General features: G+C 39.4%; 1 protein-coding gene across 37 annotated transcripts in view; it reads left to right on the top strand.

Moving 5' to 3' along the window:
* MAP7 (microtubule associated protein 7) overlaps positions 1-19138 on the top strand; it is a 209718-nt gene extending 190580 nt beyond the window's left edge. For 31 of the 37 annotated variants that reach the window (XM_005551937.5, XM_015448711.4, XM_005551933.5 and 28 more), the window contains 7 exons: positions 322-493; positions 702-803; positions 1480-1530; positions 1628-1685; positions 4708-4810; positions 15803-16026; positions 17636-19138. In XM_005551937.5, the coding sequence (XP_005551994.3) occupies positions 322-493; positions 702-803; positions 1480-1530; positions 1628-1685; positions 4708-4810; positions 15803-16026; positions 17636-17646 (721 nt within the window). In that variant the 3' untranslated portion in view covers positions 17647-19138. Of the gene's footprint in view, positions 1-321; positions 494-701; positions 804-1479; positions 1531-1627; positions 1686-4707; positions 4811-15316; positions 15436-15802; positions 16027-17635 lie in introns of those variants that run through there. The other 6 variants (XM_074037104.1, XM_074037102.1, XM_074037111.1 and 3 more) reach the window with 1 other exon arrangement.
* The last annotated feature ends 675 nt before the right edge of the window (positions 19139-19813 follow it).

Below are 19813 nucleotides of genomic sequence, written 5' to 3'. Positions count from 1 at the left end.
ACTAAGAAGTCACATTATTTGAATTAAACAAATCAGAGCCTTTAAAAATAGTTAAATTCCTTCCAAAAAGCCAGCCCTCCCCAAGATACTGGTGGTTACATGTTGCTTCTGTTTAGCACGGACTGCAATGCAGCTGGCAAGGGGGGAGGAAGACTAAGGGTGGCTTCGCGTTTTGTCCCTTAACAGTGCTGAAGGCATCCAGTGGAGATTTTTCTACTGGACATCTGAAGGACCCGCCCTACAGAATCACCCACGCAGGCCTCGCTTCAAAGATTTCTCCTCAGGTGTCTTTGGTTTTGTTTTTGTGTTGTCTTTTTCCAGACAAAAGAGAGAGGAATTGGCTCAACGGGTGGCCGAAGAGAGGACTCGCCGTGAGGAGGAGTCGCGCCGGCTGGAAGCTGAGCAGGCCCGGGAGAAGGAGGAGCAGCTGCGGCGGCAGACGGAGGAGCGGGCGCTGCGCGAGCGGGAGGAGGCGGAACGCGCCCAGAGGCAGGTGCGGCTGCACCCCGCCCCGCCCCTCCCCGTCCGGATCCCGCAGGGAGACGCCCCAGCCGGGCAGAGGAGGGTGCGGACTAGACTGCCAGTGCTCCCGCTTCCGCACTTCCTCCATCCGCCACCTCGCCCCCACCTCCGGGCGCCCCCTGGGAGATCTGGGCAGCCCGCCTCTTTGTCAGAGGCAGACGCCGACCTTCTGTTTTCAGAAAGAAGAAGAAGCTCGCGTTCGTGAAGAAGCAGAGAGAGCCCGGCAAGAACGAGAGAAGCATTTCCAGAGAGAAGAGCTGGAGCGCTTGGAGAGAAAGAAGGTAGCTGCGTCTTAGCACAGAGGCTCGGGACGCGAACTTGCACCCTCTAAGACCCAGAGACTAGCCCTGGCCGTTGGAAAACATGCCTTCTACCCTCGCCACATAAACTAGTAGCCCCCTCAGTGATAACAGTCTCCTGCAAAGAGATCTCTCTCAATGTTTTAGCTCTCACCAAAAAGCAGTTAATTCCACTTCATATAGCTTAAGGCAGTCCAACTTTCTTGGATAACTCCAATTAAGACAAAGCAGCACGGCTGGGCAGGTGGCTCACGTCTGTAATCCCAGCACTCTGGGAGGCCACGGCAGGCGGATCACTGAAGTCAGGAGTTCGAGACCAGCCTGGCCAACATGGTGAAACCCTGTCTTTACTAAAAATACAAAAATTAGCTAGGCGCGGTGGTGGGCACCTGTGATCCCAGCTACTTGGGAGGCTGAGGCAGCAGAATCGCTTGCGCCCAGGAGGCGGAGGCTGCAGTGAACTGAGAGCTTGCCACACGGCACTCCAGCCTGGGCGACGGGGCAAGACTCCATCTCAAAAAAAAAAAAAAAAGTGTATATTATATTTTTCCAAAATAACAGACCGTTTTAAATAATCTATTTATTTCATCAGTTAAATGTGCCAGGCTGGCTTTTTTTCTGTGTCTGATCTTCTTGCTCAATTCTTCCTTTCCTATAGCGACTTGAGGAGATTATGAAAAGAACCAGGAGGACAGAAGCTACAGATAAGGTATTGACATGGCCGTTTTCTGACTATTTTTGTATGCTTTTTTCATTTTCACTTATAACTCTAATTTTTAAAAGTCCTCTTTTTTTCTTCTTGGTAGAAAACCAGTGATCAGAGAAATGGCGATATAGCCAAGGGAACTCTCACCGGAGGAACAGGTATATCTGTCAATGAACTCAAATCAATTTATATATAAAATGTTTGAAATGACTCTCCAGGGGTGAAGATATTCAGGAATTGATGGAGGGAAAAAATTTCCAGTACTTACAGACTCACAGACACTTAGGGGTCTGTCATCGAGTCCTTCCTCTTATGTAAAACTGTCTAGTGTTTCTGCCAGATACTTTTCACATTTGTTTATACTCTAATGGGTCGCTTGATATTTTAAATCATCTTATGTAATACATATTTATGCATATATGTATATATACTTAATACGTATATGTGTATACACACACATACTTTTAGAAGAATTTCCTTTGAGTTTAAAAACTAAATTTCATTTATCACCTACTATCTGCTCAAGTAGTATATATTTATATTTCCTCTTAAGAAAGGACTTTAAATTTACACATTTGACAACTTATATTATAGGCAGTTCTCAGAAAAAGGATTTAAATGTTATTCCTGTTCGATCTGACTTCAAAATAAAGTTAAAAATTTGTTGAAATTATTATTTTTTAATTGACAAATAATAGTTGTATATATTCTTGGGGTACGTAGTGATATTTCCGTACATATACAGTGATCTTGAAATTTCATTAGAGTTACTTATATGCCATTGGCTTTGGAAAGAGATTATTGATTTTTTTTTGGAGATTATAAGTCAAATGTATTTTAAATAAAAGTGAAATTAACCTTAGTACTCAGATTAGATGAATAATAAGTGCCCTTTTTGTATCAGGTACATCTTTCATACATAATTCCTACTGCTGCCTTGTGAAGTGGTTACTTTGCTTTGTCTTCAAGTCAACAAGCATTTTTGAAGCTCTTCTATGTGCCAGGCCGTGTCATAGGGCTGGGATTCAGTGTGAACAAATAGGCAAGGTCCCTCTACCTACAGGGGCACTCAGGGCCAATGACAGGCCAGGCTCATCCAGCTGGGGCCCAGGTCCCCCAGCTCCTGGTTCTGCTCCTTCAGTGATCCCTCATGGTCTTCATGATTGTACATGCATGTGGTTAGTAGATAGCTCATCATTGTCTTCCTCTTTCCTCATGTGTGATATCAATATGAAAAGAAAAGACCAGAGGTACTGCAGTTTTCTTTTTCTGTTTACAAACAAAAGCAAAGGCTGGAATACCTTTGGCTCAAAGATCAAATCCAGTGGTTTATGTGACAGAACATTGCCTATAAACATTAAGGATTTTCAAATGTAAAGTATTGTTGGTATTTTGGGACTTAGTTTTATTTCAATAGAAGCTATTTTGGTTCTGTATGTCATAATTCCTTTATAGGAGTTTTCATGCTCTTTTAAAGATGCCCTAATGTATGTATGTGTATGTTTGGAGAATAGTCCTAATGGTTGTATATTATAACCCCATTGCATTTTTAACAGGCTGTCTTCAAGAATATTGTAATAGACACAGGCTGTAAGCAGGCATAGTATCCAGTGAGTTGTTAGAGTGATCAATTTAGGCTGTAAGTTGCACCAGCTCAGGATTATTTGAGGGGCTAATGCTGTAGTTTGTGCCTGGCCAGTCTCCTTGTTGGTTTGTTTTCATTTTCCCTCTTCCTGCCGTTTCCTTATCTATTCTTTCAGTATTCTTTGTAAATCAATCCAAGAATGAACAAAGGCAAGAGGGAAGGTGAAACTTACTGCTTGGCATAGCTGTGTTTGTCAACACTCACATAAATTTGATTTGAGTTAAAACTGCTAAAAGGAGGCTTGAGGATTAACTGTGCCTAACAAATATTCACCTTCTCCCAGTCCCACATCTGATTGAGGGCTGACTGGTGTTACCAGTGCTACAAAGAGAATTCTGAGGTGGGTAAGCAAGCAGGCGAGTTTACAGATCTGTCAGATGTTTTCTCAGGGGCTGCCTGTCACCAGCTTTGCAAATTTGGGCAAGTTTGAAATTATCACTTAGTTTTCTGCCTTAGTTATGAGATCTCTTGTACCTCTGGCAGCTTTACTGAATTTGTGCCAGGTTGTAAAATAACACTGTCTTGGAATTATTTCAGGCGTGAGGTAGCTCACACCTATAATCCCAACACTTTGGGAGGCTGAGGCAGGAGGATCATTTGAGCCCAGGAGTTCAAGACTGGGCAACATAGCAAGACCCTGTCTTTACAAATAATTTTTTTTTAATTAGCTGGGCATGTTGGCATGCACTTGTGGTTCCAGCTACTTGGGAGGCTGAAACAGGAGGATTGCCTAAGCCCAGGAGGTCGAGGCTGTAGTGAGCCATGATCACACCACTGCACTGCAGCCTGGGTGACAGAATGAGACCTTTTCTCAAAAAAAGCAGGGGACAAGGGGGTGAGGGGTAGGAATTATTTCAGTTATTCCCCCACATCAAGCTGAAACCATAATCTACCACAGATATATCTGAAACTCCGGCCTGTATAAAGGTTTACAAGTAACCCTGTCCTGTATTTTAGAGGCAGTCATCAATACTGTTAGCTTAAAGTGGGCTGCAACATTAAGCTTTGAATAATGAGGTGGAATGGTTAGGTATAGTACACTGCCTTCCATTCGTGAAATCCTCATCATTCTAAGTGTGCATAGGACTAAACTGAGTTTTCAAAAATATTTTTAACACTTATGGTGTTCCATGGTGATTTGCTCTGAATCCTTCATAAAGATATTCAGTATCAGCTTGATCAAGTCAGCTTACTGCTATCTTTACCAGTTGCTTTGGTTTCAATATTACATACTTTCTGTAACTTTAGTGCAAGGAAAGATAATAATACTTATTTTAGCCCTTCCAACGTGCCAGGCACTGTTCTAAGTCCTTTACATGTATTAATATTAATCCATTTAATTCTAACAGCCTATTAAGTAGGTACTATTACTAATGAGGAAACCAAGGCACAAAGAGTTTAAGTGATGTGCCTGAGGTCTCCCAAATGGTAAGTAGCAGAGCCAGGACATAAATCAAGACATTCTGGCTCTTGGAGGTTAGGTCTAATAAAAGAACGTTAATAACCCTTTGTTCTGTCTCCTTTGCTATGCCCAGAGGTATCTGCACTTCCATGTACGACAAACGCTCCGAGAAATGGAGAGCCAGTAGGCAGCCCACATGTGGTTACCTCACACCAATCAAAAGTGACAGTGGAGAGGTGAGTTTTCACTGACATTCGCTGAAGTAAAACATTATCGTTTTTACCCACCAGCTCCAGCAGAATTTCAAAGTCTTAACATTAAGATTTATTATTTTGGGGGACTTCATTGATTTTTGGTTGAGCTAGTAATTCTGTACTCCAAGAAAGTGGAAATATCTTTTTTCCTGAGTCATTAAATGTGTTGGTGAGGTTTTAGTGTGACCGTTCCAAGAATATTGCAAGTGGCCAAGTGCAGGGCTCACTCCTGTAATCCCAACACTTTGGGAGGCCAGGGAGGGAGGATTACTTAAGGCTGAGAGTTCTAGACCAGCCTGGGCAACATAGCAGAACACCATCTCTGCAAAAAAATAGAAAAACTAGCCAGACGTGATAGTGTGTGCTTGTAGTCCCACCTTGGGAGGCTGAGTTAGGAAGACTGCATGAGCCCAGGAGGTCAAGGATGCAGTGAGCCAAACTCCTGCTGCTGCAGTCCAGCCTGGGTAACAGAGTGAGACCCTGTCTCAAAAAACAAAACAAAAAACCAGTAATAATCGGTTAGTTTTATTTGTATATATTTAGCCCGATCTGAACCATATCCACATTCTTTAATGGTATATAACAGTTGCATTGTAGCCATGCATAATATTACAGTGACTTACATGTTTGTTCCATATAGAAGTCATGTAGATGTCAGACTTCTTATATTATTAATAACAGAGCTTCTTATTGAAGAACCAGACAACTGCTAACAACAGCCTAGAAAAGAGTGTGGATTTAAGAAAGATGGCCTTTCTCTTTCCTTGTAATTATATCAACAGCATCTTATGAACATTTTCAAAAATGAAAAATAAGGGTAATCGTAGCCTGTACCTAAAAATCCAATCAGAGAGAACTTGCAGAAATATTTTTAATAATGTTCAAAAAAATTTAGCTATGACTTTTTAAATTTGGGAAATCTACTTAATGTATGAGTCTTCCTGTCTTTAATGCCATTCTTTGCTACCAACAGACAATTGAAGGTTCTCAAATTATTTTCTTAATCTAAAAACACATAATTGTTTCGTGGCTTTTGGCCAAGATAAGTACAAAAACACAGACACTACATCACATTTTATAATGTAGTGGACAGCAATTAAAAGGTAAGTCACCCTACTATTGTGGTGATATCTTTCTGAGATAGTGGAATTTTTATTTATTTTTTGCCTACTATACTACCAAACAGAATACCCTGAGGGATCTTAATAATTCATTTCCAATTATGTTGAATAACTTTACTGTCGTAATTACCTAAGATCTATATTAAATGGTATTTTTTTCTTAGTTTTTGTTCTTTTAAATTCATTCCCTATAATTTATTATGTTGAATTCATTGACTTCAGAGATTTCTTTAAAAAAAAAAGAGTAAAAGATACCACAGAGAAAATCCCATTATTATGGGGAACAGACAATGCCTACCATAGTTTCTTTTATTTATTTATTTTTTTTGAGACAGATTGTCACTCGGTTGCCCAGGCTGGATGCAGTGGTGTTATCTTGGCTCACTGCAACCTCCACCTCCTGGGTTCGAGATGACACACCCAGCTAATTTTTGTATTTTTAGTAGAGACAGGTTTTATCATGTTGGCCAGGCTGATCTTGACCTCCTGACCTCAAGTGATCCACTCGTCTTGGCCTCCCAAAGTGCTGGGATTACAGGCATGAGCCATCGTACCTGGCCTACCATAGCGTCTTAAGCCACTGATGATGTTATCTGATCTGTAAAGTTAAATTTATGCATAATTTGACTCTCTTCAGTAGTTAATATCACCAAGAAATCAATCATTATATATGAACCTGAAAAATAATTTTACTATATTTGATACAGATAATAAAATTCTGTTATATTTTAGCCTTTTCCACACACAGAAAAACAACAGTTTGTAATGAAACCAAAATGAACTTACTGGTGTCATCCATCTCTACCCAACAAATAAATTGTCCTTTGTCATATATGTAAGATGATCCCTGTCAAACCACTGGAAGAAACATAAGCATAGCCTTTTTCTACTTTCACCTGACAATACATGCAGGTCCAGATAAGCATCAGACATAAACATCAGAATGTAAGAATAAGCCTGGCCGGGCGCGGTGGCTCACGCCTGTAATCCCAGCACTTTGGGAGGCCGAGGCGGGCGGATCACGTAGTCAGGAGATCCAGACCATCCGGGCCAACACGGTGAAACCCCGTCTCCACTAAAAAATACAAAAAAATTAGCCCGGCTTGGTGGTGGGCGCCAGTAGTCCCAGCTATGCAGGAGGCTGAGGCAGGAGAATGGTGTGAACCCGGGAGATGGAGCTTGCAGTGAGCCAAGATCGCGACACTGCACTCCAGTCTGGACGACAGAGCAAGACTCCGTCTCAAAAAAAAAAAAAAAAAGAATAAGCCTAATATGAAATCCATTGGCCATCTACTCCAGAGTGTCTCTCCTTTAAAGGAAAAAAAAAAAAAAAAAAAAAAAAAAAAAAATATATATATATATATATATATATGCTATATATTTTTATATATATCTGCTATATATCTTTTTAAATATATCTGCTATATATATGTTTCCTTTAAAGGAAATATATGTATATACTATACATATATTACTATACATATGTTTCCTTTAAAGGAAATTTGTATTTATAGGAATTTAAAGGAATTTATATAAAGGAAATGTATTTTTATATATAGTAGATATATATTTCCTTTAATGGAAATTTATATATATTTATAGGAATTTAAAGCAATTTATATAAAGGAAATTTATTTTTATATATAGTAGATATATATTTTATATCTATAAGTAGATACATATTTTTATATATATAGTAGATATATTTTTATATATATAGTAGATATATATTTTTTATATATATAGTAGATATATATATTTTTTATATATATAGTAGATATATATATAGTAGATTCCCAGAGTTACTTGTATCATTTTTACAAATATAAATTTAGGTTTAAAATTTCTGTAGCCCTTGTTCATTTATAAAACCAAAACAGCAAATCACAAATTTATGTAAATAATAAAACCATTTTAAACCTTCCCCCACAATGTTACCCTTCTATCCCTTGATTTCCATTTCTAGGGCACCCCCATTGACCAAGTCCCTGGACGTTTGCAGTAGCCACTTAAATGCTTTTGCCCCTCAAATACTAAATACCGGCCAGGCATGGTGGCTCACGCCTATAATCCCAGCACTCTGGGAGGCCAAGGTGGGCAGATCGCTTGAGTTCAGGAGTTTAAGACCAGCCTGGGGAACATGGTGAAACCCCTTCTCTAAAAAAATACAAAAATTAGCCGGGCATGGTGGCACACAACTATAGTCCCAGCTACTTGGGGGGCTGAGAGGGGAAGTTCGCTAGAGCCCGGGAGGTCAAAGCTGCAGCGAGCCTTGATCAGAACACTGCACTCCAACCTGAGTGACAGAGTGAGACCCTGTCTCAAAAAAATAAAGCTATAAAATCAAGATCAGTGAAATTATTGTGAAGAATGATGTTTTTCTGAAATAAGTGGGTAATACACATATGGTACTGATTGATCCCTTTTGCATTAGGGATAACCATGATTCATTTCACTCACTGCTTCTCTCTGTTTGAACTGCTTTAAAACCCCTAACCTCTTTTTAATACAGAGTGCCATGATGATACTTGGTTTTTATATGGCACTAGCATATTTATTTAGCAGTTCAGCTGGTTCATGTCATTAGCCCTTGTCAAATAAGCTGGTGCTACCTGATATCAGTATGCTTTGAAATACACCTGAAAATGGAGTGCTGAAATTATGTAGCAAAAGTCAGCTTTGTGATAATCAGTCGGACAGATGATCAGACTGTATGTTATTTTTTTAAAATTACCTGGGTGAAAACATAAATTTTTAAAAATCATGTAAAGAACAGGACCCCAGTTTGAGAAACAGCACGTTTCTGAATGACACTGACCTGTAGGAAATGTTTAATGTGATGTTAAGTTTGGTTCCCATTATATGACACACAGTTTGTGATATGTAGCCTAAGAAATTCTGCTTCCTTTAATGATTTTTAAATTTGTCATCCTTGAATTCATCTAGATCGATCTTGAAACAATCTGTATTTTTGCCTTGTGTTACCTGTTAGAGCAGCAAGTACAAGAAAAGAAGGATGTAAAGAAGTACTTTTATTTCTCTTATAGTTGCTCTTTGCAGTTTCAAGGTTAGGACCCATAGTTATCATAAATTAGGCTTTAGAGAATGTCATTGTTCATAGTTTCCATACCCTTCATAGTTATATGGGTTTTACTTCTATTCCCTGTCTACTCTTATTTTATAAGCTCAATACTCCTATTATGTTTACTGTATCAGTCAGGGTCTAATCAGAAGGAAAAAAAAAAGATTTAAACCAGAGAAAATTTAAAGAATAACTATCATTATGATTGGAGTAAGTAGGATGGAGTAACTATGATTTTGGTTTGGCTTATAAGAAATAAAGAGAACTTGTGGGAACGATAGGGAAAAAAGAAAGGGAATTCTAAAGAATATAGGAGCCTGGTGTGGTGGCTCACACCTGTGATCCCAGAGGCTGAGGCGGGTGGATCACTTGTGCCCAATTGGAGACCAGCCTGAGCAACATGGCAAAATCCCATCTCTACTAAAAAACAAAAAGTTAGCCAGGCGCAGTGGTATATGTCTATAGTCCCATCTACTTAGGAGGCCGAGGTGGGAGGATGGCTTTAGCTCGGGAGGTTGAGGCTATGGTGAGCCGTGATCATGCCACTGCACTCCACCCTGGGCAACAGAGTGGGACCCTGTTAAAAAAAAAAAAAAAAAGAAAGAATATACGAATAGCAGATACAAGGAGCATTCACATACCCTAGTGTTGCACCCAAGAAGAAAGATCCCCTACCCCCCAGGTCTGTAATCCAGACCTTGTTAGAGAGGATATAACTGTTACTCATTGGATGCCAGAGAAGTTGCTATGGTTTCTTGCCTGCGGAACTTGCCAGAGATCCACCCTCTAGAGTGCCTGGGAAAGCTGTTGACTGTTTCCCCAGAAGCACTCTACCATGAATCTGCCCCAGTGGGGCGCTGGGGGGAGGCTGCTGGCCACTGTGCACTGCAGGAGCCAGGCACTGGGAAAGGCACACGTATGCTAACGAAGCCTGCTGAGCAAGCACACGCCAACCAGGAAGCAAAACTGTCCTGCAGTGTCTCTCCAGCAATGGCAAAGGATCATTATTTAACAGGCCCAGATCCAGTTTCACAGAACAGGAATGATGGCTGAATTTGGAGCTGAGAGGCAGTAAATCAATAACTGACACATTTACCTTATCTCTAAAAGACTCCTTCTTCAGCTGTTTGAATATTTTATTCATATTTCTTTAGAGATTCTTCAGCATGAATATGGGGTTGAGGAAAAAGAGCTTCAGAACCAAAAGTTCCAGGCTGGATCCCTAGTTTTACCTTTGACAAGTTCAGCAACTGTGGGGTTAACCTACTTAATTAAGCCTTAGTTTTCTCATCTGGACATGGAGATACTTTCCACACAAAGTATTGGGAGATTCAGTGAAATGGTGTCTGAAGGAGTTCTGAAAACTATGTTATACTATACAAATGTTACATATCATTATCTTTATCCTCCTAAAATGAATGCAGTGTCCAGAAAACACACAGTACACTAGGTGTAGCTGCAGTGTGATGTAGAATAATGCTTTTGGTTTGTTCCTGGTATTCCATCTTTTCCTGCCTAGCATTTTATTGGATTTTTTTTTTTTAACCATCAAAACACAAGGAGTCAGTATCACCAAGGAATAGTTTGTAGTGATCCCAAGATGTCTTAACCTCCTTAGTGACTGATCATTCACCATTTTTTAAGGATCGCTCAGCTGACAGTTTTCTAAATCCACTGCTTTTACAGACTGCCTGCCTTGTCACTCATTTCATGATTTTCCCTGTTGTTCTCAAGGGGCTATTTTTATGACTTGCATTTCCAAGAATAAACATTATCTGCATACTTAAATTTTATCCTGCTTGTCTTCTGATTATTATAAAACTAACCCTAGCACTGATCCCTGGGGCTCTCTGCCACTTATACTCTTCCATCTAGAGAAGGGCTTGCTTATTTCTGTCTTTATTTTGTTTTATTTTTGTTTTATGAAACAGGGTCTTGCTCTGTCACCAAGCCTGGAGTGCAGTGGTACGAGCATGGCTCACTGCAGCCTCAACCTCCCGGCTCAAATGATCCTCCCACCCCAGCCTCCTGAGTAGCTGGAACTACAGGTGCGAGCCACACACCCAGCTAATTTAAAGTATATATTTTTTATAGAGATGAGGTCTCCCTATGTTGCCCTATGTTGCCCAGGCTAGCCTCAAATTCTTGGCCAGAGCCTTAAGCAGTTTAGGCCAGAGCCTTAAGGCCAGAGCCTTAAGCAGTCCTCCAGCCTTGGCCTCCTGAAGTGCTGGGATTACAGGCATGAGCCACCACACCCAGCCTATTCTTGTCTTTAATATCCATCCCCAAAACAGCTTCCCATTCCCAATGAATAAACATTGCCTTTGATGCAGTGGAAACTCACGTTTTTAAACAGTTTTACATCTGAAATCCTGTTAAAAATTTTAAATGACAAATCACATCCATCAATATTTCCTTTCACTCCTAGTTTCAAATCAACCTTAAAATGCTTATGAAACCTTTGGTTTTCATCTCAGTGCATTATTTTTAGTGAAGCATTCCATGATCCTTGTGATCAGTCAGCATCTTTATTAAATACCCTACTCTGCACCTCAAGTAGAGTTATCGATCCCTCCAGCTTGCCACTGTGAATTAAATCACTGATTAATGGAAATGCTCAGGGTCCCTGCCACAGAACATGGTGTGCATGATACTCTGTGAAAATCCATCATGACAGATCATGCAAGTATAGTGGTAGAATTTGTTTTTGCTAGAAAACTCTACTGCTCAGAATGACTATCTTTTAATTCAGATTGAGAGAGAAGTATCACTTCTCCTAATGTCTTTAGTACCTAATACATTGGTAAATAAATGATTGCTGTGAACTAAATTACATTTGCCCCTACCCACCTCGAGATATGTCAGCAAACTGTCTAGAAGCACCCCAGGAGGATGGCAACCCCCTAACATTACTTTTCCTAGCAGCTAGGACTGAGATCCTTTGTTATAGAGCAGCTCTGTACCAGAAGTATCCTGAACCCTACTCCTCACCTTACTTCCGAGTGAGACGCCTGGCCCCTTTGCCCCAAAGCCATTTTTCTTGCCCATCTCCTTTCCCCCTGACAGGTTCCCCACTGACATTAGTTAGAATGGAAGAGGGTTTGAGTTATCACAATTCTGGCCAGCTTTTAAAGGTGTAAAGAAATATGTGAATATGCCAAGTGTGGTGGCTCACACCTGTAATCCCAGCACTTTAGCAGGTCTAGGCAAGCAGATCACTTGAGCCCAGGAGTTCAAGGCCAGCTGGCAACATGGCAAGATCCCATCTCTACAAAAAATACAAAGATCAGCCGAGAGCAGTGGCATGCATCTGCAGTCCCAGATACACGGGAGGCTGAGGTGGGAGGATCGCCTGAGCCCAGCGAATTGAAGCTGCAGTAAGCCGTGATTGCACCACTGCACTCAAGCTTGGGCAACAGAGTGAGACCCTGTCTCAAAGAAATATATGAATATATATTCATAACATATATGGATTTTATAAAATTTTATAAATGAATATATACATTTTCCTATGTAAGATATATGAAGTTTATAAAATACTTGAAATATATCTTTATGACATATATGAATAGTATATATGCCCTTGAGCAGATCATTCTTACTCAGAAGCCGTATTTGGTTCTTAAGAGAGAGTACTTATGGAAGGATGCCCCACAAGAATTGAGGAAAATACTTGTTCATGGATAGGAAACTTGCTTTGGAACAGGAAACAAAGGATACAGATCCATGTGAGTACAGGTCGGGGAGGACAGGGGTGAATATCCGAATGGGAACAGAGGAAGTTATCTGCAGTTTCTCAGGTCATTCTGAGATGTCCTTCCACCCCCAGAAGAGAATCTCTACTCCAGAGGCTAAGAAGCTCTGCTGCCTATACAGCTACTGCCTTACCCTCCTAATACTCCAGAAGACATTTCATGTTTGTTCATAGCCGTATGGGAGCTGTCTTTTCCTAGAATGTTCATCTTTTTTTTAAATAAGGAGTTTTTGGTAATTTTGGTGTTTGATCCGTTCATTTTCCCTCCAGATCTTGAGTTCATCATTGCTCTTAGTTTGGCCTGAAGGAAAAGTAACATTCCCAAGCCCCTATTGTTCACACAGGAAGAGATGTATCCCTTTTAATTTAAAAGTTACTTATTTTAACATAATTAATAAGTATCAAGAAAAGATAAGGTTCTGGCTTCCATAAGCTGTGTGGACTGCAGATTCTTGCCAAGGTCCCAACCCCTCTCTGTACACATTCTGGACTGGAGCAAAGTGTGCGGTCTTCAAAAGTCTTACATCAGTCTTCAAACTTCAGAAGGTAACTGAAGGCAGGGAATTCAGAAGCTGGTGCTCCTATCCTGACTGGACACACGGATCCATAATCCCTAACCCCAGTACTTCAGTTTCAGTTTATAGTTTCTACCAGTCCCGATGTCCCCTGAACATTTCATGACTTGTCATCCAATGCATATGGCACAGTTATCCCTGTGATTGCCAACAATTAGAATGAGCAGGTGGAGGGGAAATGAAATCTGCTACTGGCTCGATTCTGGGGTTAGCCATTGCCATTATGACTTGTTAGTACATGCAGGCCTGGAAGGTGACAGGTTAAGGTTGCCAAGGAAAAGGGAGCTCTGGAGATAACATCCTGTTCTTTATCCTTTGCCAGGACTTCTACTTAAATTCTCTCTGGATTAAGAACCACAATTGTTTCCCTAGTTACAGAAAGGCTGTTGGTGTTAGGCAAGAACAGGAAGATGGGTGTGGCGGCCCAGGCACTTAGAACAGTAGGTGTTAGGTGTGTGTGTGCACATGTGACTGGGGGGGCAGCATGTGCACATGTGTGTGACTGTACTCTTGTGGAGACTCATTAAGCCTAGTAGCCTCCCCTTCCCTTGGCAAAATAGCAGAAAAGCATCATCATACTGTATAATATTTCTGTATAAATATTTTACAAATAATATTTTCAGTGTATTCTGCAATGCCTTGTGAGACACTTAGGACAGGCATCTTCATTTTTTCCATAAAAAAGGAAGGTTTAATAACTTAAAAAATACATAAATATTCAAATCAGAAATGCTTTAGAATGTGTTCAACAAAGTCAATAATTCTCACTCAGCAGAGAAAGTAAACTATTTTGACTGGGCACTGTGGCTCATGGCTGTAATCCCAGCACTTTGGGAGGCCGATGGGGGCAGATCACTTGAGGCCAGGAGTTCAAGACCATCCTGGCCAACACGAAGAAACCCTGTCTCTACTAAAAATACAAAAATTAGCTAGGCGTGGTGGTGCTCCCCTGTAGTCCCAGCTATTCGGAAGACTGAGACACAAGAACCACTTTAACCCAGGAGGCAGAAGTTGCAGTGAGCTGAGATTGCACCACTGCATTCCAGCCATGGCAACAGAGTGAGACCCTTCTCAAAAAAGAAAAAAGAAAGTAAACTATTCAATAGGGCAAAAAAAGCAAAGTCTTAAAACGCAATGGAAAGGTTGGATTTACATTAGCATTGTTTTACAATTTGAGAAGACAAACTGACCTGCTAACAATGTTCAAGCAGTTGGTATTACTGAGACTACAGGTGATTTGTTGAGCATTGAACAAGTTATGAAGCTTGCACATATATGTGTACTGCTGCAATGAAATGAAATGAATGGCAAAATTAGTTTAGCACTCATTTGACGCATAGGCATTATTTGGCTACGTTGTAAAGCATAATAATAAGCATATAACATAAGGGGCTGCCAATTTGGTTGGAGAGAGTGACAATCTGAGACAAACTGTAGAAGATTAAGTATTTGGGGCCAATTAAGTATATCTCAAAAATAAATCCAAGATATTAAGTATGAATTCATAAGGATCAAAATGAGGTCAGAGGCAGATTTCAGGGGCAAAGATAAGAAGATTGGTCTTCAAAAATTTATATATGAAATTATGCAAGGACTTTAGGAGGCTGGAATATCTAGGAAGTATGCGAAATGGCTTAATGAGAAAAACACAGGACCAGAGATCAAGAGATTGTGCATTCAGCCTCAGCTGTCTCTCAGTAGTTGTGTGACTTTGTGCAAATCGTTTACTCCCCCTCTCCAAATTATAATCCCCTCATCTTTGAGGCAAAGGTCTTCATAAGTGGTACTCTTTATCAGACAAATGTAAAAATGCCTGCAGCAGAAATCATTAAATGTGTAGAACTGCTGCTGCTGATGATTTGTTTTTATTAATGATCTGTTGTAATTGATAAATTGTTCTATTTGATAATTTTCATAACAAAATAACAGATTTAAAATTTTTTTGTTGTTGTTTAGAGACAGGGTCTTACTCCATAGCCCAGGCTGGAATGCAGGCGTGCCATCATAGCTCACTGAAGCCTCAAACTCCTGAGCTCGAGCGATCTTCCCACCTCAACCACCAGAATAGCTAGGACTACTGGTGCGTGCCACCACACACAGCTAATTTTTTTATCTTTTGTAGAGACGGGGGGGGTCTTGCTATGTTTACCAGGCTAGTCTTGAATTCCTGGCCTTGAGCAATCCTCCCATCTCAGCCTCCCAAAGCACTAGGATTACAGGCATGAGCCACTGTGCCTGACCTAGATTTTTTTAAATAAGAATTTAAGGTACAAATACACCACAATTTATTTTTTTTGTTAGTAATGGTGTGACTTATCAGTCTGATTTTTTTAATTGTAAATTTATAAAATTATTCATTATAAAACGTTTTGGTTTTCCTAATAATGTGTTTTCCAGTTTTAAGACTAACTTATTTCTATTTTTATTTTTCAAATTCCTTAGCACTCCCGATTTGGAAAAACAACCAAATGAAAATGGAGTATCTGTTCAGAATGAAAATTTTGAAGAAATTATAAACTTACCCATTGGATCTAAACCATCCAAATTAGATGTCACCAATAGTGAGAGCCCAGAAATTCCTTTGAATCCAATTTTGGCCTTTGATGATGAAGGGACACTTGGGCCCCTGCCTCAGGTAGATGGTGTTCAGACACAACAGACTGCAGGTAAGCTTGCCTCCAACTCCCTTCTGTAGTCATCAGAAATATCTGACACCCGGGAGGACACAAACTGCGACCTTCTACAGTATGATTGTGGTAACACTTTGTTCTTCAAAGGACCAAGTAAGCCACAGTGGAAAAGATTGTGCCTGGCTCATAGAAATTGAATTTTGAGTTGGATTGGACAACTTCTAAGCCCTCTCCTATTCTCTCAGTCAGTGCAGAAATCCCGTCTGCAGCACCCAGTGGGTGTCCATCAGCCTCTCTGCACAGAGCAGCACCCATTACCCAACAGCGTGCATGGTCAGAATATGCTTTGTAGAAAGACAAGGCTGCCTCCCCATACTTATGGACCATTCCGGCCTAGTGCTGCCCACTAGAGAAAGATTTGAGTTTTTTCCATCTTTCTCAGGTCTTCATATATTTGAACACTACCACCATTTTTCTCTTATTTGGGTTTGGCAACCTGAGTAATAAATTATTGTCGTTTTAAAATGTGACATGATGAGTAGTTACAATTTAGGTGATGAAACCAGTACTCTGAATAGGATCACACTGAGTCTAAGGATCTTTCCTTGTTAAATGATTTGTTGCTGTTGAAACTGCCTGTGACTTTCTTATACAATGTCTCTTTGACCCACACTTGACCTGAAGTCTTTGTGCAAAAAGAACAATCAGGACCCAAAGAAAGAAGGAGTAATATCAAATATCACTAACTCAATGGTCATAGCAGCTCAGCAGCACAGTCCCATCAGTCTCAGGAATTAGCAGGATAATCTCCGCTCCCTGTGTCTTCAAACCTGTTTCAATTTTGTTGACTTCTCTTCCCTGAAGATGACTTTCATGTATTGACCAGCATCTCGTTATATTTCTACGAAAAGAACTGGCCAAATTCAGGATAACTAAAGGGAGACAATATAGAATTATTTGTGGGCAAATTGTTTTGCCTTCTAGATTCAATCAGTGAATCTGTAATAAATCAACTTTTAATGCAGTGAGGTAACCAATGTGAACCACCCATCCAAATGAAGCTACTCTTCTTTTCTCCTCTAGTGTACTGTCCTTAGAAGTGGAACCTCACTTTAGTGAACTCCACTTTTCTAGGATTTGAAAGGAGGTTGTAAGGGCCCTCCCCAGTCTGACTTTCTGATTCTTAAGCCTTTGGGAACAATCCGGCTAATGGTATGTTGCTGGAAACATGCCCAGTACAGCTTCCTACTCATGTTACAGATTTACAGGGAGGGAAAGAACTTCTAGATGATTTATCGACATTCATTTTAACCTCCAACATATGTTTAGAACCCTAAGCATCGGGTACTGAGGATACAAGAGAAATGAATGTTTAAATCCCTAACCGAGAAAAGTACAATCTGTGTATGCCACTTGGAAAAATGAAGGCTATGACCTAAGCTGATGTAAAGAAAAGAACATGTGTTTCCTATGAGTAACAGAATTCACTTAAGACTGTGAATCCTAACAAAATTGCCTATTCTTATATAAGTGTATATAACAGTATAGTAAATTTTAGAAATTTAAGGTATTGCTATAGCATTCTTGAAATAAGATTTTAGGTAAATGTCATATTAATCTGTTCTTTTTCTGTCTCTTCATATAGAAGTTATATGAGTATTTCTTCTGAAGAACCAAAGCTGAAATTTAATGAGAATTTCTACAATTAATGGAATTCCTTTCATGCTATAAAGGAGCATCCCCTCCGCCAGTTTTCTAAAGAGTTCTTGACCATCATTTTGAAAAGATTTATTAAAACTAGCTAAAGACAACAGACTGGATAGCTTTTCTAATCATTTTCATCAATAGGAAAAAAGAAATACGTCTCATTCTTCAATACTTTAAAATGGCTTTTTCCAGTGTGCTCCTTCTTAGCAATCAATATTTTTCTGCATTCTTTAAAAGACAAGATAATTTGGTTATAAAAGAAATGGGCTGACTAGGCATGTTTTTTTGGTCTTAAAAGCTTAACATGTAAAATTGGCAAAAAAAATTTTACCTTTTATAATACTTGAAAAATAAGTACCTCTTTGCTCTACAAGTAGAATGAATAGGGGAAGAGTTTAAACCTGTTTGTTAAAATATTATTGCAGAGAGCTCTATTTGTAGAAGCAAATTATAGGCAGATTACCAGGTTCTTATAAATACAACTTGTACATGGACATTCTGCAAACCCAGCTGTCACGTTTTTCTTGCAACTCCTTTTGCAAAAGCAGACTAAAATGTTTTAAAATGTGAAAAAAACATTATTTTTTCAAAGCAAGAAAATAATTTACTACCCTCTTACATAATGTATTTATAAAGTTTTTCCAGATAAACTAATCAAATAAATTAGAACAATGTGACAACATTACAAATTTAATTTGTTAGCTGCATTCCTTCTGATGTTACCACGAGAGAATGTTACTGATGATTCAGGGCTATTTCTGAAGTCTGTGTGTTGCTGCTGTCCCCAGTGATGGTGGACTTCTCTTTGCCTTACCTGATCACAAATTATGTTGGGGAAAATAAAGATTTAATATTTCTTTCAATAGAAAAAGAATTTGGTTTTGCTCGTTTAAGAGCGATGAGAAAATGATGGAATGTTGACTGTGTTTGGCACACAGGACACGGACCTTCATGGAAGTCCTTGCTCTGCGTGGCATCTGTCAGCTTTTCACCTTTCATTCTTCTTCTTCACTTTTGCTGCTGAGCCTAGCTGTACAAACTTGCACTTTCATTTGCTAATATAAATTCAATTTTATTTTACCATTTTAGAGACTACTAAAGATTAAATGTAGAAGGAGAAGGTGCACATGTTTTTATGTGGAGTGTTAAAAAAGATAAATTTATACCACGGTAACGTGCAGCTTTTATGAAGAGAGAAATTGGTTAAACTGCTAGGTTGAATGAGAGACTTCATCTATTGGACTATTTGTTTTAATCCAGGCATATGGTCTTTAGTAACAGCTTGTAATTTGTTAAAACATTAATTTGGGGGTTTTCCCTATTTTCAGTTGTCCATGTACACAGTCATTATATTAAAAAAGAAATCTGTTCAACAAAGTTGTTTAATTTGTTTAAATCAACATAGCATGAAACACCAAATAAAATGTTTGACATAGTTTTACTTTTAGGTTTCTCATATGTTATAACTTCACTCAGATTGATTCTTGAGTCTTCAGATTGTCCTTCATTTAACTCAGTGATATTTTCCCAGCCTCCTGTTGATTAAGCATATAGAATAGCTTTATTTAAAATTTAGAGCGGTAGGTCTATTTTGGCTGTTTTTCTTTTTCATGTATGTCTTTAAACTTTGGTGATCATGAGCAAACTGAAAGCCTTCTAAGTCATCAAGTTTTTATTAGAAGTGGTACAAAATTCTTAATTATATTGTGTTAAGAGCAGTGCTGCCAGAGAATGACCCTGATCTTTACAATGGCTGGCTTGCTTTTTGGTCAGCACTTGAAAAATCTGTATTTACTTGCAGACCTTAAGGAGGTCTTCAGTATTCACACTACATTAAGGGGAGCGCTCAGGAATCAAATATGGCCCTCAGTATGAAAATAGGGTGAATGGGCTTTTAGTTTCCTTTCTACACCATTGCAAACTAGCCCAAATTTAGTCAGTCACCAGTCACGGGTGTGTTTGGCGGTACCTCTAGCTATTACAGGAAGGTAAGGCTATATGTGTCCTCCTACATAACCACACCACCTCGTGGTGTGTTACAGTAAAAGCAAATCTAAAACAGTTATCTTAAGTGACAAGTTTATTAGCAAGCAGGGCTTCTGGAAAGCTTGGGGAA

The sequence above is a fragment of the Macaca fascicularis genome, chromosome 4, assembly GCF_037993035.2.
Source record: "Macaca fascicularis isolate 582-1 chromosome 4, T2T-MFA8v1.1".
NCBI lineage: Eukaryota > Metazoa > Chordata > Mammalia > Primates > Cercopithecidae > Macaca > Macaca fascicularis.
The sequence above is the reverse complement of the archived record's forward strand: the minus strand, read 5'-3'. Positions and strand labels throughout refer to the sequence as shown.